Below are 17,968 nucleotides of genomic sequence, written 5' to 3'. Positions count from 1 at the left end.
GTTACCTAGTTATTCGAAATCTTGTAGTCAAAGGTGCGAACAAAAATGCCGCAAAATCAAAGTTAAGGAGTTATTACACTACGGCAAACAAACAAACCAGTACGTTTTGACTGTTTGCAAGTTTGTCTGCATGGTTGTATAAACGTCAGCCTGCATACATTTTGCCCTGTTTGCGTGTTTGGCAAACTGTCAAACACGAAAAAGTTTATTTGTTTGTTTGCGGTAGTGTAATAGCTTCTTTACATTGCAAGAATCAATAAATAACCCGAGGAAAATGTATGTGTACTTCTCTGTTTTTTTTTTAAATAATAACAAATAAAATAAATAAATGGATTTTTGGGAATAGATTTTTTGTAAAAAAAATCATTTAGAAATTGCAAAAAAATGTCGTTATATTTTTTGCGAACAGTCTTTATCAATACTTACAACTTTTCCGAAGACACCAAAACGATCAGAAAATTTCTCCAAAGATACAGATTGTCGATAAATTGTATGGAGCCTTTTATGTACGAACCAATGACAAATAATAGCTTTTTTGGTCGTTGGGTAGGACGGATTTTGTTGGAATCATCAGATTTTGAATTTTCGATTGTGAATTATCGAAAATTGTCTGCAAAAAAAATCATCGCTGGATAAATCTCCCATGATTGATAACGAAAATGTGATCGTCATCGGTAAAAATTTGGAACAAACTTGCTTTTAACGAAGATCAAAGACGTTAGGAAAAATGTATTTACAGAAGCTTATTACTAACTTTTGAACGCTCACCCAAAGTCTCTCTCTTCATACAAAGTGGCATTATTTTCGTTGACTGTTTTGTTCAAGTACTTTTCGCTTTTACATTTTCACCCCATCGTCATCAGGAAGAAATCGCAAAGGTAGGCCTTCGGAAGGAATATGCCTTAAACCATATCAGCTACGCGCTGCCCCACAGCATCAAGTCACACTCTCTGATGGCAAACCCCAAAACTGCACCACAGGAATGGAAGAAACACAAAAAATAGTCGAATAATTTGCAGACATTTCGGATAGCGCAGAAAAAAAAGGAAGTGACACGTTAAAGTGAGTGTATTTTTTTTTTGTAAATAGTAGAGAAAAAAAAACCAACAAAGTAATCCCTGCAATCGTAGACAGCAACAAAACAAAAAAGAATAAAATTTAAATAAATTAAAGAAAATAAAAAATAAGGGATGCCAATTTGCGCTCCTTGAGAGAGACCAATGTAGCGTTTAAGTAGAAAGTATGTGTTCCACAAAGTAAACAACAACAAAACAAACAAAAAAAAAACATCTATGAATAGAACGATTTTTTAAAGTACATTTTTTACCGTATCTTTTGTTTTCGTGCAAGGTGTAGGCAAAGAGCAATGCAAACGTGTCCGCGCGTGTGTGTGTGTGAATTTAAATTAGCGTGTTGAGAAAGTGTGCGTCGTGAAAGAGTGCGAATTGGTTTTAGGAAAATTTGCAGGTTGCGGGCGTCGAGACGATGGTTATCTCAGAAAAAGTAAGGAAAGGATAGTTAATCGTAGGATTAGGACAAAAAACAGTACTAATATTATAACATAATACAACAAAAAAAAACAGCAACAACAAAAATATCACTTATAAGACACACATGGAAACCATATGTAACAATTTATAAAACAAACCACATTTGTGTGTATCATAATTCTCACAGGAAAGAGGAATGATATCGTTAGTTAGTTGAATTGATTAGGGTGAGCAGCGTGGAAATTAAACAAAGTAAGGAAAACAAAAATCTAGTAAAGTAAAACAAAAAAAAAAGAGAATTAAAAAATCATAGAAATAATTTTAACCAGCGAGAGAAGTGGACAACTGGCTACTTTATCCTTGTGTAATCATTTTAGCTGTATATTCTAAACAATTAATTAGCAAAAAAAAACGAACTCAAACCAGACAACAAGAAAAGAAAGCATCAAAACCGTATGAACAAGCATCTCTAGGCAAGACGGAAAACACGATTAATTAAATTACGCCGGACGAACTAGACTTTTACAAATACACAAACATAAACAAACAAACATTTATGAACTAGCGTAAAATAATTGAATAATTGTTTTTTAGTTGATTGCCGTTGTTTTTTCTTTTGTTTCTTGCTTAGTTTTATTGCACATACTGAAACCAACTGCAACTCCCTATAGTACATCTTGTTTACTTGTGTCCTAGTTAATACAAATCTATTGATTGTCGAAACGCGTGCGTGGGACAACTGCATGCATGGGAAGCAAACAATATTATTTAAACATTGCGAAGAAGAAAAAAGAACAACAAATTATGAAAATAAAATTTCGGATATGAAAATAGCAGTGAACAGGGGTGTTTTGTAACTGAAACGTATCCCAACAAAATCCTTGAACATATACATTTTTGTTTATCTTTATGAGCCCTTCCAGGTCGATAAATCGGGAAAGTCAAATATTAGTCGGTTACGAAATTGCCTCAAAATGTAAAAAAGGAGCGATTTTTGAAATAAAATTAAAAATTTGAACCTATAATTCAATCATTAAACATGTTGGGTGATTTTGATGACATAGATTTTGCACATATCTTATTAAATTCTTAAATTCATAAATTCTTATATTCTTAAATTCCTAAATTTTTAAATTCTTTAATTCTTAAATTTTTAAATACTTAAATTCTTAAACTCTCAAATTCTTCAATTCTTAAATTCTTAAATTCTTATTTTCTTAAATTCTTAAATTCTTATTTTCTTATTTTCTTGAATTCTTAAATTCTTAAATTCTTAAATTCTTAAATTCTTAAATTCTTAAATTCTTAAATTCTTAAATTCCTAAATTCTTAAATTCTTAAATTCTTATTTCCTTATTTTCTTAAATTCTTAAATTCTTAAATTCTTAAATTCTTAAATTCTTAAATTCTTAAATTCTTAAATTCTTAAATTCTTAAATTATTAAATTCTTAAATTCTTAAATTCTTAAATTCTTAAATTCTTAAATTCTTAAATTCCTAAATTCTTAAATTCTTATTTTCTTAAATTCTTAAATTCTTAAATTCTTAAATTCTTAAATTCTTAAATTCCTAAATTCTTAAATTCTTATTTTCTTAAATTCTTAAATTCTTAAATTCTTAAATTCTTCAATTCTTAAATTCTTAAATTCTTAAATTCTTAAATTCTTAAATTCTTAAATTCTTAAATTCTTAAATTCTTAAATTCTTAAATTCTTAAATTCTTAAATTCTTAAATTCTTAAATTCTTAAATTCTTAAATTCTTAAATTCTTAAATTCTTAAATTCTTAAATTCTTAAATTCTTAAATTCTTAAATTCTTAAATTCTTAAATTCTTAAATTCTTAAATTCTTAAATTCTTAAATTCTTAAATTCTTAAATTCTTAAATTCTTAAATTCTTAAATTCTTAAATTCTTAAATTCTTAAATTCTTAAATTCTTAAATTCTTAAATTCTTAAATTCTTAAATTCTTAAATTCTTAAATTCTTAAATTCTTAAATTCTTAAATTCTTAAATTCTTAAATTCTTAAATTCTTAAATTCTTAAATTCTTAAATTCTTAAATTCTTAAATTCTTAAATTCTTAAATTCTTAAATTCTTAAATTCTTAAATTCTTAAATTTTTAAATTTTTAAATTCTTCAATTCTTAAATTCTTAAATTCTTATTTTCTTATTTTCTTAAATTCTTAAATTCTTATTTTCTTATTTTCTTGAATTCTTAAATTCATAAATTTTTAAATTCTTAAATTCTTAAATTCTTAAATTCTTAAATTCTTAACTTCTTAAATTCTTAAATTCTTAAATTATTAAATTATTAAATTCTTAAATTCTTAAATCCTTAAATTCTTAAATTCTTAAATTCTTAAATTCTTAAATTCCTAAATTCTTAAATTCTTAAATTCTTAAATTCTTTAATTCTTTAATGCTTTAATTCTTTAATTCTTTAATTCTTCAATTCTTTAATTCTTTAATTCTTTAATTCTTTAATTCTTTAATTCTTTAATTCTTTAATTCTTTAATTCTTTAATTCTTTAATTCTTTAATTCTTTAATTCTTTAATTCTTTAATTCTTTAATTCTTTAATTCTTTAATTCTTTAATTCTTTAATTCTTTAATTCTTTAATTCTTTAATTCTTTAATTCTTTAATTCTTTAATTCTTTAATTCTTTAATTATTTAATTCTTTAATTCTTTAATTCTTTAATTCTTTAATTCTTTAATTCTTTAATTCTTTAATTCTTTAATTCTTTAATTCTTTAATTCTTTAATTCTTTAATTCTTTAATTCTTTAATTCTTTAATTCTTTAATTCTTTAATTCTTTAATTCTTTAATTCTTTAATTCTTTAATTCCCTACTTCTTAAATACTTAAATTTTAAAATTCTTAAATTCTCAAATTATTCATTTCCTTGAGGAAATATGTCAAACACAAAAAATTGCGAGTTTGTTTGTCAAACATTCAATATTACGCCCTTTTGAAATGTTAGTCTTGATTCAAAAAATTTAAAAAAAAAGTTTCGAAAAGATCAGAACATTTCACGAATATTTCATAGTTTAACATTAAATATCGGACCATTAGTTGCTGAGATATCGACATTAGAAAATGGTGGGTTGTTACTTAGAAAACTCAGCAACTAAGGGCCGTATCCACAAAGTTCAAAATTGAGATTGAGTATTGAGAATTTTCTCAGCTTTTCAATTTTTTTTCAAAAGTGGGCAATCATGTGCACTAATTTGAAAAAATGAAAAACTGCGACTATTTTCAAAAAAAGTTACCTAAAAATGGCTATATATATATAAGTTGAAAACGGTACACATTTATAAAAATTTCACTAAAGTACTTATGGAATGCAAATTAAATTTTACATCGAAAAATGAAGTTGACAATTTTTTGCGACCAGTATTTCGATTTTTTTTTAAATCAGTATTGATTCAAAAATTCATAACTCGGTCAATGATTTGTATGGAAAATTATATGGACAAACTAATTATGCAAATTGGCTTCTTTGGGCATACCGATGGCACCATAAAAATTTCAGCCGGATTAAAAAATACAAAAAAAATCGAATGACCGAAATCTCAGAGAATTGCTCCACAGTCTAATACCTCCTTTAGTATTTTAAATGCCTCCATCTCAATTTACATATCTAGTGTTTTTTTTTTTTTTTTTGAATAGGTTCTATAAACATATGAATCACAATAGCTTGTAGGAACCTTAATAAAAAAAACTCTAGATATTATGAGATAAGTTTGGAGCAAACTACTATATTTTATTGATGAGAGGGCTGTCACCACCAAATAACCGGGATTGAGATAAGCTGAAGCAGCACACCCCAAGTCTGATACAAATTATACTTTCCCATAATTTCGCTGGCGGTCAGCGGGTATTGGATTGGACAATACACACACATATTATTAATTTTAAGAGTGATTAAAATGTATTGAATCAATCACACTGAACTACAAAAAAAATGACAAAAATAACTGCACAGGCTCAACTCGAAGGGAAACATGAAGTTTGGGGTCCGTAGAATCACGCGCACTTTGAATTTTTCAAAAATATTTAGTGTGTGTAGAATGGTTTTTCTCCGAAGTTTGTATGGAGCATTAGGGCGGTTCGTCGCTGTTGCATACAAGCAAAAATTGCATGCAATATGTGGGAGTAGCGAACCGCCCTAATTCTTCGAAGCGAAGCGTTGTCCGTATCCAGATTTTTAAGCGAAAACACACTTTTTTTAATGTTGGCAACTCTGCGCGATTTTGACATATTGGGCGTGCACCATTCGTATCGCCATCTTCGCTTAAACATCTGGATATCAACTAGCATAAAATTTCTGATTTAATTAGATCGTCAATCTCTGAAAAATTTATATTGGCAATTAAGAATATTTTCTTCGATCTTGTTCTTTCCAGAGAGCCTAAACAAATGATTTCAATCTATACGATCTTTGCTATATTTGCCTTAACATACTAATATCAATTTAAATTGCACTAATCATCCCGTCTCGTTTGAAATATGTACAAAACTTCCGTTCCGCCCACCGCTCCGGAACGGTCGTGACCGCGTCCAATTCTCTCCTTCTTAACCCAGGGTGGCCTTCAACCGGGCGATGGTGGCGTCCAGCGAGGCCAGATCGAACTCGGGGTTGTTGGTGGCGCGCAGATCCTCCAGCATCTTGATGACGTGCTCGGGCGCTGGGGGCTCCACCGGCAGATGGGCACCCTGGGGCTGGAAGCCCTGCTCGTTGGCCACGTACGTCACGCGGTACTCGGCACCGTCCGGCGCTACGAAGGAGTACTCTCCGTTGGCGTTGATGCCGTTGTCGCTGCGGGCGTTGGCCCGGATTCCGTTGCTGGTTTCGTAGTTGTACGCGTAGCTGCCGTCGTCGTTGATGATCTGATCCTGGGCCAGGACGGTAGCTTCGGCGTCCGAAGAGGGGGGAGGAGGGGCCACGGCACCGACCACCAGGAGGGAGGCGATGAACTGGGAGAGGGAAGACGGTGTGTGTTAGAACGATGGACGATGGAGACGCGTGGTGGTTTGATCAGAAAATTTGCGATGCAGACGCATGGTTTTTCTCCACAGTTTGTATGGAGAACTAGGACAGACGGTTCGTCGATGTTGTCCATAAGTTCTTTTGTGAAAAATGTTTTAATAATTATTTTATATCATTTAATTAGTTTTAATTATGTTCAAAAATCCGCAATTTTCATATATTTTCATCAAACTATGAGTCTTTTTAAATTTCTTAATGGGTTACATGTAAATCGACAAAAAAGTAAGAGGTTGGCGTGAGAACACACTTATTTATATTTAAAATCAGTTATCAGGGCATTAAAATATACATTTTCATCTATAATCAAAACAAATTTGAAGACATTTGGTTGTATCATTGCCGAGATATAGCTATTTGAAGTTAGAAGTTTCAAAAAACGGGTGCCACGATATCTTAACACTGCCTTGACCAAATCGGCTCAAAATTTTGGTGAAGACTCGTCAAACCGGTCCTGTGTGCATGGCGTTTCCAAAAAAACTTATTTTAAATAAAAATTAAAATATTTTTGTGTTTTTGGTATAAAAAAAAAAGATTTTGATTTTTATATTTTTTTAAAAAGCTAAATTTCAAAATCGGGCTTCGTCATGCACACGAGATATGTCTTTAGAGTCTTCACCCCAAATTTTAGCCAATTTGGTCCATCCCATCTCGAGATATCGTGGCACCCGTAAATCGACTCGGTGTTTCGAGAAAAATGCTCAGATAGTTTGGCAGACCGCTTTGCGCACGGCAAAATGATGAGTTTAAAATCGTTTCTAACTCAGTTTTAAGATGAAATATCTTCATGAAACTTTCAGGACTGATTGAAAATCATCTTTTTAGTGGATTCAATAATCTTTCTGTAATATGAAATTTTGTGATTTTCTACATGTATGTAACCCCTTAAATAAATAGGAACAAACATGTTTCAAAGTTTTTAAATGCCAATTTTGTAAATCAAATTTATCAAGTCATTGGTGAATGAAGGGGAAAAACTAAAAAAACGAATCACTTATTCTAGTTTGATAGAAATTGCAAAAATTAATTATCTACCAAAAATTGTAAATTAAATAACAACCTGGTTCACATATTATTTAACAATTTTAAATATTTTATTCAATTTATTTATTCAAGCCTTTACTGGATATTTGTATGGAGCATTCCGACAAGTTGGACATTATTCTCAATTATTTACACTTTGACAGTAGACAATTGGGTAGTAAAATGAAGTTTAGATTGCTGATACTTGTTTACAGCGATAAAGCTTATTTTTCTGAGTACAATGACTCTTTGTACGACCACAAAGAGTTTAAAATGGATTTTTAAATCAATTTTGAAAAATTAACCTCACGGTCCTTCATGACAGAAAAGCTCCTACTTGACAGCTCGTTCCAAGGGGACCATAGTTGATGCATCGAAAAAATGTTGTCTTGTAAATTTTTTTTGCATTAAAAAAGTTAACAGAAATGGTTTTTAATCGTGTTTTTTACCGTTGTACATAAAAATTGACATAGGGCTTTAGTACCCAATTCTCTACGAAAACGGTCTTTATTCTTCAATTTTAATTTTTGTATTTTTTTAATCCGGCTGAAACGTTATTGGTACCTTCGGTATACCCAAAAAAGCCATTTTGTATCGTTAGTTTGTCCATATAATTTTCCATACAAATTTAGCAGTTGTCCATAAAAAAAATGAAAATGAAAATTCAAAAATCTGTATCTTTTGAAGGAATTTTTTGATCGATTTGGTGTCTTCGGCAAAGTTGTAGGTATGGATATAGACTACACTGAAAAAAGTGATACACGGTAAAAAAAAATTGGTGATTTTTTATTTACGTTTTTGTCACTTAATGTTGATTTGCAAAAACCACTATTGTTATTTTTTTAAATAAATAGGAACAAACATGTTTCAAAGTTTTTAAATGCCAATTTTGTAAATCAAATTTATCAAGTCATTGGTGAATGAAGGGGAAAAACTAAAAAAACGAATCACTTATTCTAGTTTGATAGAAATTGCAAAAATTAATTATCTACCAAAAATTGTAAATTAAATAACAACCTGGTTCACATATTATTTAACAATTTTAAATATTTTATTCAATTTATTTATTCAAGCCTTTACTGGATATTTGTATGGAGCATTCCGACAAGTTGGACATTATTCTCAATTATTTACACTTTGACAGTAGACAATTGGGTAGTAAAATGAAGTTTAGATTGCTGATACTTGTTTACAGCGATAAAGCTTATTTTTCTGAGTACAATGAGTAAATGAGTACAATGTTTTAGAGGACATCAAATGCTAACTTTTCAGAAATTTCCTGATTGTTCAAATAATCTTTGAACGAGTTATTAATTTTTTAATCAATACTGATTTTTTCAAAAAATCGAAATATTGGTCGCAAAAATTTTTCAACTTTATTTTTCGATGTAAAATCAAATTTGCAACCAAAATGTACTTTAGTGAAATTTTGATAAGAGGCACCGTTTTCAAGTTAAAGTCATTTTTAGGTAACTTTTTTGAAAATGGTTGCAGTTTTTTCATTTTTAAAAACTAGTGCCCATGTTTGCCCACCTTTGAAAAAAAATGAAGAGCTGAAAAAATTCTCTATAATTTGCTTTTTTGAACTTTGTTGATACGACCCTTAGTTGCTGAGATATTGCCATGCATAGGTTTAAAAACATGAAAATTGATGTTTTCTAAGTCTCACCCAAACAACCCATCATTTTCTAATGCCGATATCTCAGCACCATTCGTTTTCATATTTTCCGATCTTTTCGAAAAAAATATTTAAAAAAAATTAAACCAAGACAAACATTTAAAAAGGGCGTAATGTTGAAAATGAAAAAAATTAAAATAGTGTTTTTTTTGCAAATTTTGTGTTTTTGTGATAAAAGGTTGAATATAAAATCACCGATTTTTTTTACCGTGTATCATTTTTTTCCAGTGTAGTCCGTATCCATACCTACTACTTTGCCGAAGACACCAAATCGATCAAAAAATTCCTTCAAAAGATACAGATGTTTGAATTTTCATACATCATTTTTGTATGGACAGCTGCCAAATTTGTATGGAAAATTATAAGGACAAACTAATGATGCAAAATGGCTTCTTTGGGCATACCGAAGGTACCAAAAAAGTTTCAGTCGGATTAAAAAATACAAAAAAAAAATCGAATTACCGAAATCTGAGAGAACTGCTCAGTAAAAATGGTGCATATCTTATCTGCTGCATTTTTGTTTCAACTTTTTGGTAGAATCAAAAAACTTTGAACAATCGAAATCGAACTTAATTTTTCTTGAACTATTTTTTAGGAAATTCGACAAATTTGCAACCTGAGATTTTTTTTTGAATTCTAAGTTTTCCGTGAATAAACCCTTTTCTCATATATATTTGTTGCGACGGAGCACGTCCCAAATACGGCCGAAGCAATCATCTCGTACTGCGTCAGTATTAGTGTTTGTTTTCGTTTTGACTGGTGCCCGTGCTGTCGCTTGGTGATCGATCAGAAGTTGAAAACAATCTGAGCAAGCGGGAGCACGGGCGCAGCTAAGAAAGTAGCTGCGAAAAGACACCGTAAATGTAAGTTTATTGTTTATTGTGAACGTTGTTAGCTGTAATTAATTTATAAATAAAATTACAGTTTTGTAGCATGTGGTGAATAAAAGAGTTTTATTTACCCTGCTGACGGAACCGGTGCCCGGTTGAGAAATTCCCGCCTGTCTCAACACTACAAAAATTTACGACAGAGAACGCCGAAGATCGGAAACCTGTGGCCACCGCTAGGAGCTTGAAAAGCGCGGCGGAAGTGGCACTACGTCCCATCCGGAGACGTCCCTTCATTCGGAGCGAGTTGCTGTGGAGTTCGCAGGAGCTGATGCAATGGCGGCTAAAACGGCAACAAAATGGAGTCGGTGAGGCGAAAGTTGCCGAAGGAGGTTGAGACGATGTGACCACCCGTGGCCCATAAATCGAGCCTAAAGAGGTCGGGCACGGGTGGGAGACGGAGGTCAAAAGATCACTTTGGAACGATACGCGCTCATCCACTTCAAGTTGCAGACGTCGTCGGCAGCACCAAAACCAGCGAAGCATCTTCAGGACGCGCTACGATGACGAAGGCGTAAAACTCCGGCTTCGGCTAACCCGAAGTTTTACGGGGGGGAGTGTTGCGACGGAGCACGTCCCAAATACGGCCGAAGCAATCATCTCGTACTGCGTCAGTATTAGTGTTTGTTTTCGTTTTGACTGGTGCCCGTGCTGTCGCTTGGTGATCGATCAGAAGTTGAAAACAATCTGAGCAAGCGGGAGCACGGGCGCAGCTAAGAAAGTAGCTGCGAAAAGACACCGTAAATGTAAGTTTATTGTTTATTGTGAACGTTGTTAGCTGTAATTAATTTATAAATAAAATTACAGTTTTGTAGCATGTGGTGAATAAAAGAGTTTTATTTACCCTGCTGACGGAACCGGTGCCCGGTTGAGAAATTCCCGCCTGTCTCAACAATATTTTTGATAACAAAAGGCAGATTACTGCATAATTTCAAATTCAAACACAAATAGGCATCAATCATGATGATTTTTTTTTCAATATTTCTGGTCGGCATTGACATTTACATCTAATCAATTCCATCGTTTCATGCAATTTGTCACTCTTTTGTTAGCCAAAAGTTTACACGTTTCAAAAACTTCATAAATCATCAGTTTCTTCACTGCACATTGGCCAATCCATAAATCATCACAACCCTTCGATTGCCATCACAAACCATCTCTCACCACACGTTAGCATAAGCGCACGCATCACTTCACAAATTAAAGTTTTGAAACATTCAAATTTGCATCTGCTTCGACAAAAAAGTCTCGACAGAAACTAACTCACCAGTTTGTTGTACATTTTCAAAGCTTGAGAGACAGGGCGGTTCGCAGCTAAAGACGATCGACTAGAAAACTTGCGACTGATACCGTCTCGGAAGCATCCCCGGTCTTTTATACCTACTGCTCTAGGATCATCTTCGGGGTGGGAAGGGGGATGATATCACACGGACCCGGACCACGACTCTCAGGACATTTGCGAAGACGCGCCGGTTCACGGGCTTTGACCGCGAAAACCAAATGTGAACCGCATAGTTAGTGTTAGTGGTCGACCTGGAGAAGAAGTTAATTTGGTATCGACTGGTAGGTGCTGATTGACAGCCTGGCCAAGAGTTATCACCTGCGTTTTTGGTTAATGATGATGCGCAGAGGTTGGGCGAGCACGCGCACGTGGGTGACTTTTTGCATCGCCGAACAAGCATAATTTGTGGGTAGGTCGAAACTTTGGTGCCAAATATATTTCACATATGGTGGTCGAATTGTGTGCAATCCTATTGATTCTAAAAATCTTCACTCATCCATCAGTATTTTCCGAGGCATTTTCAATTCTACACCATGCTTGTTTAATAAAAAATATTAAAAAAATTTAAGCCAGAACTTTATCATTTCCAGAGTTGTTTTTAGAGGTCCTATAAGCTATTGTGTTTCATACTGTACCTGTTCGCATAAATGTCGCATCTGCATTTTGGCAAGTTTTGAGATAATTGCTGGAATGGAAGATATTTTGAATATATTTTGTTCTAAACTTACCATTTTGTTCAGAAAAAAAACGGAAGGCAACGGCAATCTATTTTGTCCCATAATGAAAACGTTTGTAAATTGGGGCACACCTAAAAAATGTTTACATATCAGTCCCGCTTAGAAATCAAGAACTCTCAACGTACCTACCTAGCTTCAGAATGTAACCGATGGGTAATTCTCTACCAACTCACACGAAATCGGGAAAAGTTGCCCTGACCCCTCTTCGATTTGCGTGAAACTTTGTCCTAAGGGGTAACTTTTGTCCCTGATCACGAAACCGAGGTCCGTTTTTTGATATCTCGTGACGAAGGGGCGGTACGACCCCTTCCATTTTTGAACATGCGAAAAAAGAGGTGTTTTTCGCAATTTGCAGCCTGAAACGGTGATGAGATAGAAATTTGATGTCAAAGGGACTTTTATGTAAAATTAGACGCCCGATTTGATGGCGTACTCAGAATCCCGAATAAACGTATTTTTCATCGAAAAAAACACTAAAAAAGTTTTAAAAATTCTCCCATTTTCCGTTACTCGACTGTAAAAAATTTTGGAACTTGTCATTTTATGGGAAATTTAATGTACTTTTCGAATCTACATTGTTCCAGAAGGGTCATTTTTTCATTTAGAACAAAATTTTTCATTTTAAAATTTCGTGTTTTTTCTAACATTGCAGGGTTATTTTTTAGAGTGTAACAATGTTCTACAAAGTTGTAGAGCAGACAATTACAAAAATTTTGATATATAGACATAAGGGGTTTGCTTATAAACATCACGAGTTATCGCGATTTTACGAAAAAAAAAAAAGTTTTGAAAAAGTTACTTTTTGCGTTTCTCTTTGTTTCGTCGTCCGTGTCTGTCGCGGGTGATCATAAACGGCCATGATCGATGACGACCAACTTTTTCAAAACTTTTTTTCGTAAAATCGCGATAACTCGTGATGTTTATAAGCAAACCCCTTAAGTCTATATATCAAAAATTTTGTAATTGTCTGCTCTACAACTTTGTAAAACATTGTTACACTCTAAAAAATTACCCTGCAATGTTAGAAAAAAACACGAAATTTTAAAATGAAAAATTTTGTTCTAAATGAAAAAAATGACCCTTCTGGGTCAATGTAGATTTGAAAAGTACATTAAATTTCCCATAAAATGACATGTTCCAAAATTTTTTACAGTCAAGTAACGGAAATTGGGAGAATTTGAAAAACTTTTTTAGTGTTTTTTTTTTGATGAAAAATACGTTTTTTCGGAATTCTGAGTACGCCATCAAATCGGGCGTCTAATTTTACATAAAAGTCCCTTTGACATCAAATTTCTATCTCATCACCGTTTCGGGCTGCAAATTATTGAAAAACACCTCTTTTTTCGCAAGTTTAAAAATTGAAGGGGTCGTACCGCCCCTCCGTCACAAGATATCAAAAAACGGACCTCGAATTCGTGATCAGGGACAAAAGTAACCCCTTAGGACAAAATTTCACGCAAATCGAAGAGGGGTCGGGGCAACTGCTGTGTGAGTTGGCGGAGAATTACCCCGATGTAAGTCAGGATGCTTGCCAATTTTAGGCACGCTCTAGACTTTTACAACACGAAACACATTAGTTTAGACCTGGGTGCTGAAAAGACAGAATTTGTAACGTGATTTTCGAAAGCTCCCCACTAATGCAACAGCACTACAGCTGTAAACATAAACAAAGTAGAAGGCTATGTTCAAGCTCAAGCGTGACATATTTTTTGCTGCTGAAGTGAATTGTTTTGAAACATTTTGGATCTGTTGATGTTGATGTTTTCGATGAAAAAATAAGTGCATCCCACTTTTTTCTTCTAAACGATGGGGGGCCAAAAGAGCCCTTTTTTGTTTTCCACGTGATGGAAAATTGTGTCAAAAGTGGGTGGAATTTCGTGAATCAGAAGAGCAACCGAATGGAAGTTCCGAGATTATGTATTTTTGAAGTGCAGTGATAATATCGGAGTAAGATTATCCAATATTATTAGGCAGGTACCATTCATAATTATTGATAATATTCGTCGCTAACATTTCAACAAGCGAAACATAGGTTTTGCGTGAGATATAGCAATTTTGAAATGTTAGCAACGAATCATGCCAATCTCGATTTCAACCCTCTTCTTAAGATGTTTTGACTTCGAATACCTTAATAGCTCGACGCCATCGACTTTTTATATTCCTGACAAAAAAAATTATATGATCGATCACAATACTTGACACTTCTTGGTATTATTTTGCGAACAGTAAATTGGTTCCGCTTTGACAGTTCTAAATTGAGGCCGCTTTGCGGACAACTATTCTGCACCCAGGTTTAGACTACTTTTTCAATAGACCGACCGAAAAATTCGTATTTTTTTTTATTTCGAGATTTTTTGATATGTTTTAGAGGACAAAAATCCGCAACTTTTGAGCTATAGAGAAACATGGTGAAAAAATCTGCCGCCGTGTTATGAATTTTTGAAAAAACAGTGATTTTTGGAAAAAAAATCGATTTTTTTTGCAAAAAAAAAAAAACACTGAAAATTACGCCCATTTAAAACGCTAGTTTTAATTTAAAAATTTTCAAGTAATTTTTTTTCGAAAAGATCGAAATTTCACGAATGTTTCATGTTTTAACATTGAAAATCGGACCTTTAGTTGCTGAGATATCGACATTTGAAAATGGTGGGCTGTTTTCCTGTTTCTATTTCTTTAAGCCGCTGTATCTCAGCAACCAGAGGTCAAATAAAAGAAATTTAGAAATGGTCACTCATGGTCACCATTTTTAAAAATCAAAACACTGCAAATATTTCGATAAAATCAAACTTTCGGTGGCTATATCATGAAAACCCCTTTATCAAAAAATCTGTAAAGTACTTTTCGATTCAATTCAATTTTACATATAAAATTGAGGTTATTTTTTTTGCATAAAATTTCGATTTTTTTTTTAAATCACTATATTTTTCAAAAGTTTATAACTCGGCGGCAGATTTTTTTACCATGTTTCTCTATAGCTCAAAAGTTGCGGATTTTTGTTCCTTAAACCATATCAAAAAATCTCGAAAATCAAAAAATACGCATTTTGCAAAATTGAGTTTTTGTAAAAAAAGTTGATTAAAGAACCTACAATTTTTTTCCGTGTACCTATTTTATTATCAATAGTCCTCAACAATACCTAAAACTTTGCCGAAGACACCAAATTAATCAGAAAATTCACTCAAAAGTTACAGCTGTTTAAATATTTACGTACCATTTTTGTATGGACAGCAGCCAACATTGTATGAAGACTTGTATGGATGAACCAATCACACAAAATAGCTTCTTTGGTCATAGGTAAGGCCTCCACAAAGTTTGAGTCAAATCAAAAAATACAAAAAAAAATACGGCCAGGGCAGTATCCAGATATTTTAGCGAAGATGGCATTACGAATGGTGCTTTCCCGAAATATCAAAATCGCGCAGTGGTACCATGGCCATGGCACACTTTTTTTGTTATGTTGGTGCACGTGATTTTGACATTCCTGGTGCGAACCATTCGTAACGCCATCTCCGCTAAAAAAATCTAGATAGGACCTGTGATAGAATTTAAGAATTTGTAAATAATAATTTTCAAAAAATAAACCAAAATGGTTTAAAAAAAAAATCACGAAAAAACATATTTGCGATAAAATAGTAGTTTATGCAACAAGTTACAAAAAGGGGATTTTTTCAGCACAGTTCGTACATAAATACGGCCAGTGCTGAAAAAATCATGTTTTACAACAAGTTGCTTACAATTTTGTTTTGCAATTCCGAAAAACGCTCTTTGAATAAAATGTGTCAAACATCCATGCGTTAAGTCAATTCACCATTCAAAACAAAAAAAAAAACTGAAAAATGCTACTTTTAAATACTGGTATTGAAAGGTATAAATTTTCCATTCTGTTATTTTTGTTAGAGAAAAGTGGGCCGTTTCGTCGCTCGAAAATGACAAGAAAAGTAAGTAGTATAAAAATCATCAAAAATCTGTTACTTGAAAACGATTTTTTTTTCTCATCGATATTTGAAAATAATTGCTGCAAGAAAAAGTCTAGTCAGAAAAAGCATTTTTAAACCAGAACCGCGCAAAATATTTTTAATGTTTTTAGTTACTGAAATTAGATTTTTGAGTTAAATAATAAGGTTGATACAAATATTTTTAAAAGTTTTTGTCAACTTTTCCTCCCCCTGAAACCATTTAATTTTCAGACGAAGTATCTAATTTAAAACCAACCAGAATTTCTATTTTGTTTTAATGTGATTAGGCCGATGCAAATATTTAAAAAAAGTTTTTGTCCCTCGGACCTGGCCGAGGTCAAGGGGGCAAAAATAAAAATATAAAAATTTAAATAACAAGCCATAGTCTTCACATTTAAATGAAAAAAGTGTTTTAAAATGCATTTTACACTAGTTCAGTTGTTTTGCAATCATTAGTTTTCAAAAAATCTAAGATCTGACAAAAACAAAAATTATATCGAAAAAAAAAGATTTTGCATCGAAACTTTTCAAAAAATCTTAAGATTTTTTAATAAACCCAAACATGCTAAAAATGATTTTAAACGCAGAAGAATGTATTTTAATTTGATTTCAGCTGGTTGCACTTGAATTTTCATTGAAATTTTGAAGTTTATTGTAAAAATATTTTTTTTGCCCCCTGATTTTTCGGGCCAATTTTGAAGGGGGTGACAAAAACTTTTAAAAATATTTGTACCAGCCTTATTTCTATAAAACATGACTTTTTGGCCAACAGAAGTTATGACGCAAATATGTTTTGTTTTGTAAGTACCAGAAAATCTCCGATTTTTTTTAAATACCTACTCTGCCGTTCTACGCATGATTGCCCCATTAGGGTGTAATATGGTTGTATGGAAAAATAAAGTTGTTCAAATTTAGTGAGCACAACTACTTTCCAGTTCCTTTTGGGGTCTTAAACAACTCCACCAGAGCATCCGAATATGAATCTTGTTTTGATATCGCATAAAACGTGGATTTTTTAAATACCAAAATTCAAAAAATGGGTTTTCCCATACAAATTTATATGGAAAATTGGATCACTTTGCGCAATGTGAGGATTTAACCAATCTTTCTCAAACTTTGGGGAATTGTTTGGGACCCCAAAAGGAGCTGAAAAATTGCTGTGCTGGAAAATCGATTTTGTTATTACACCCTACTGTCCCATGTGAGAGCAACATAATTATGATTTGGGAACATTTACTTAAAAATTTATCTCTTCCTAATTAAAAAAATCTATATCCTCATATAAAAAAAAAATATCACATCAAAAATGTTTTTGCTGGACAAAAACAAATTTCGAGTGAATAAGAAAATTCTCTGCCATTTTCTTGTTCTTGTTTTAATATTGTTGATCCGACCATTGATTGCTATATGGCTATTTCTGCGGCTTTTCAGCGAAGGGACCATCCATAAACCACGTGGACACTTTAGGGGGTGTGTTGGCGATTGTCCACGATCCATACAAAAAGATTTTTTTGTATGAAAAATTGTCCACGAGAGGGGGTAACAGATTCCCAAAAAGTGTCCACGTGGTTTATGGATGGTCCCGAATGAAAATCAGGGAAAATTAGTTTTCCTAGTGCTACCCAATTGATCCAATTTCCAATGTAAAAATTAAACCTTTGTAAAACTTTCAGAGTTTTGATTGTTGAGATTTTTTTTTCGATTGTCCACTGTTTACGATTAAGTACAGAATTTCCGAAAAAAATGTTTTTTTGAAGATGTTTCATCAAAAATATTTTTTTCAGAGTAAACTGTGTTCGTCAAAAACTGGCATGCGAAAATTATACGTATGGAACGACAAAGGACTGTTTAAAAAGCAGTTATA

The 17,968-nt window shown here is 32.6% G+C and overlaps 1 protein-coding gene and 1 long non-coding RNA gene across 2 annotated transcripts; one reads left to right on the top strand and one right to left on the bottom strand.

The window, feature by feature from the left end:
* Positions 1-5,917: 5,917 nt before the first annotated feature.
* LOC6044669 (cuticle protein CP14.6) lies at positions 5,918-11,463 on the bottom strand. The gene is made up of 2 exons (XM_038263358.1): positions 11,397-11,463; positions 5,918-6,471 (listed from the first exon to the last, which is right to left on the bottom strand). Exons 1-2 carry the CDS (start codon positions 11,409-11,411, stop codon positions 6,070-6,072), a joined length of 417 nt encoding a protein of 138 aa, XP_038119286.1. The 5' UTR covers positions 11,412-11,463; the 3' UTR covers positions 5,918-6,069.
* LOC119769774 lies at positions 9,952-11,016 on the top strand. Its single transcript, XR_005278517.1, has 3 exons — positions 9,952-10,105; positions 10,167-10,875; positions 10,937-11,016. It is a non-coding gene; the product is annotated as an uncharacterized LOC119769774 (long non-coding RNA).
* Positions 11,464-17,968: the final 6,505 nt, after the last annotated feature.

This window comes from Culex quinquefasciatus, chromosome 3 (genome assembly GCF_015732765.1).
Source record: "Culex quinquefasciatus strain JHB chromosome 3, VPISU_Cqui_1.0_pri_paternal, whole genome shotgun sequence".
Classification (NCBI taxonomy): domain Eukaryota; kingdom Metazoa; phylum Arthropoda; class Insecta; order Diptera; family Culicidae; genus Culex; species Culex quinquefasciatus.
Note: the sequence above shows the minus strand (reverse complement) of the source record. Positions and strands in the feature narration are given on the sequence as shown.